General features: G+C 59.8%; 1 protein-coding gene across 1 annotated transcript; it reads left to right on the top strand.

The window, feature by feature from the left end:
* The first annotated feature begins 1,615 nt into the window (after positions 1–1,615).
* GLOTRDRAFT_112774 (uncharacterized protein) lies at positions 1,616–2,365 on the top strand. Its single transcript, XM_007873569.1, has one exon. The coding sequence runs from the start codon at positions 1,929–1,931 to the stop codon at positions 2,265–2,267; it is 339 nt and encodes a 112-aa protein (XP_007871760.1). The 5' UTR covers positions 1,616–1,928; the 3' UTR covers positions 2,268–2,365.

Raw genomic sequence — 2,365 nt, 5'->3', positions numbered from 1 at the left:
GAGCAGGCCTCCGAATGGACGATCTTGAATCAGCGAGCCGCGCTTCGTGGCCCTCGTTAGACTACCGCTGAATACTGGGAGGTCGCGTCGAATGCAGCTTCGCAACCGCGTTCTGCGGCTCTGCAGCTCATAGGCTTAGGTAGCTTGGTTAGTCACCCATTACCCTTCGCCAGTCTCGTGTTGATCTCGTCTTACCAATAGTTCTTCAGTTGTATCCCGCTGTACTATCGCAAATACAATATGACTATGGTCCACTCGAGCAAAGTGTACGTGGGCCGTCGTCGCGCGGCCCTTTGGACAAACTTCTCGCAGTCGCCTGACCAAGTACTGCGTTTCTCGATGCCGCCCTCAGTTCTTATCGCTACGGTACGTGCACAACCTTTACTGCTATGTATTACCGGTGTAGCTGACGAGGACTAGCGCTAGATGAAGTCGGGACGGATCGCGCTCCGGCGAGCAGAGCCGAGCCGAGCCACTCGCGCGCATTGTCGCCCTCCAGGATAGCGAAGACGGGACGTATCGACATCCGGCGAGGGACGCGTGCGGTGCTTGGTCACGTATCTTTGTCATGACCCACGATGCCCTCTCCCCTCGCGAGCAGCATTGTGTACGCTGCCTCGCAGCATGTGCTTCGCCAAGGTACCTATCCCGTTTGAGTGTATTTCCTCTCTCGTTACTCAAAATTGGTCTAGATGGGTTAGTTCGAGTCCCCGCGAGTGACGTCTAGCCGCTCCGCTGTGTCCGCGCCTCGCCGGCATTTCTCAACCTCCAGGACTACGTGCAGCCTCGTAGACCTTTGCATGCGGCATTCGGGTGCGTCTATCTCGACTTTGTGTTACTTGTGTTGTCTGATATTGAGATCTTTGATAGAAGATGACGACGGTTAGTGCCGTCATCCCGTCAAGTCAAGCCGCCTTCTTCATGTCAAGACAGCGGCGCTGCTGCGCAAAGATGGGATATATCGACATCCCGCGAGCGTGCCGCCCGCTCTGCGCTCTCGTCGACTTCTCCTCCGCTGCCGCGTCTAGCCCGGCAATTCCGTTGCTGCCCCCTCTCCGCCGCGGCCATCTGTGCATTTCCGAGGTACCAATGTGTAAAGGGGCGTTCGCGAGCGTGCCGCTCGCGCTTCAACACCCGCTTTTCTGGTTGGCGACTGCGCCCTCGACGTCGGCTCATCTTACCCTCTCGACGGTGATTCCCCGACTCCACTTCGCCAAGATGGGATGTATCGCGTTCCCGCGAGCGGCACGCTCGCGCTGTGCGGCATCGCGGATGCCTCCTCGATAGCGGTCCATGCTGTCCTCTCCGTCGACGCTTGTGGGAGACCACTGGGCGAAGATGGGATGTATCGCGATCCCGCGAGCGGTATGCTCATACCTTGTTATCTCTTCGATGCTTGTCTAACCCCTCCTGCAATGCAGATCACCTTTTCCTCTCCGGCAACACATCTACATGGCCGCTCTGCAAAGATGGGACACATCGCGTTCCCGTGAGCGGCACGCTCGCGCCTGTGCTTTGTGGTCCATCGTGGACGCCGTCTCGATCGCTGCTCAGTTTTCCCTCTGCGGCGACGCTTCTGGGAGACCACTCGGCAAAGATGGGACGTGTCGCGTTCCCGCGAGCGGCGCGCTCGCGCATACCCTCTTCTCCGCATCGCGGACACTCCTCGACAGTCGTCCACCCACGCTGGCCTCCGTCAACGCCTCTACGACTCCGCCGCTCGGCATAGATGGTACGGCGACCGGCAGGCTAGCGCGTAGTGTCTTGCCTTGTCCCCTCGATGGTTCTCTACATCGACGCCAGTACAACCCCACTCGGCAAAGACGGGACGTATCGCGGACCCGTGAGAGGCATGCTGGCGCATATCGTCTTATCCTCCCGCGATAACCCTCAACGTCGACGCCTCTCCAGCCCCGCTCGACACACAGATGGGATGGATCGTGCTCCCGCGAGCGGCACGCTCGCGCCTTTCTGGATGGCTGCTCACCGACCCCGCTCTGCGAACACGGGACGCTCGCACCTGGGGCCACCTGGACGACTATGCTCCCGCCGGAAGTGGCGCGAGCAGGGTGTCGATGGGGCCGGGGCGTTCGCTGTGCAATGACGCGGCTCTTTGCGGCAGGGCGACTCGACTTGTCTGTCAAACGTCTGCCGGACGGGACGGATGGCGTTCTGGGGAGCAGAGTCTCGCGGGTGCTATGGTACGTGGTGTGCTGATGGTGGGACTTGTTGTATTGATGTGTGTGCTGCGACTGGCGGCTCTGTAGGGACTTTAGCTTGAACATAGCGCTAGGAATGGAGCGGCGGAAGGCAATGTACAGGGTATATGCCGTAATGGCACACCCTAACCCTAGGGCGAGCAGCG

Source organism: Gloeophyllum trabeum, assembly GCF_000344685.1.
Source record: "Gloeophyllum trabeum ATCC 11539 unplaced genomic scaffold GLOTRscaffold_00335, whole genome shotgun sequence".
Lineage (NCBI taxonomy): Eukaryota > Fungi > Basidiomycota > Agaricomycetes > Gloeophyllales > Gloeophyllaceae > Gloeophyllum > Gloeophyllum trabeum.
This window is presented reverse-complemented; position numbering and strand designations above follow the sequence as displayed.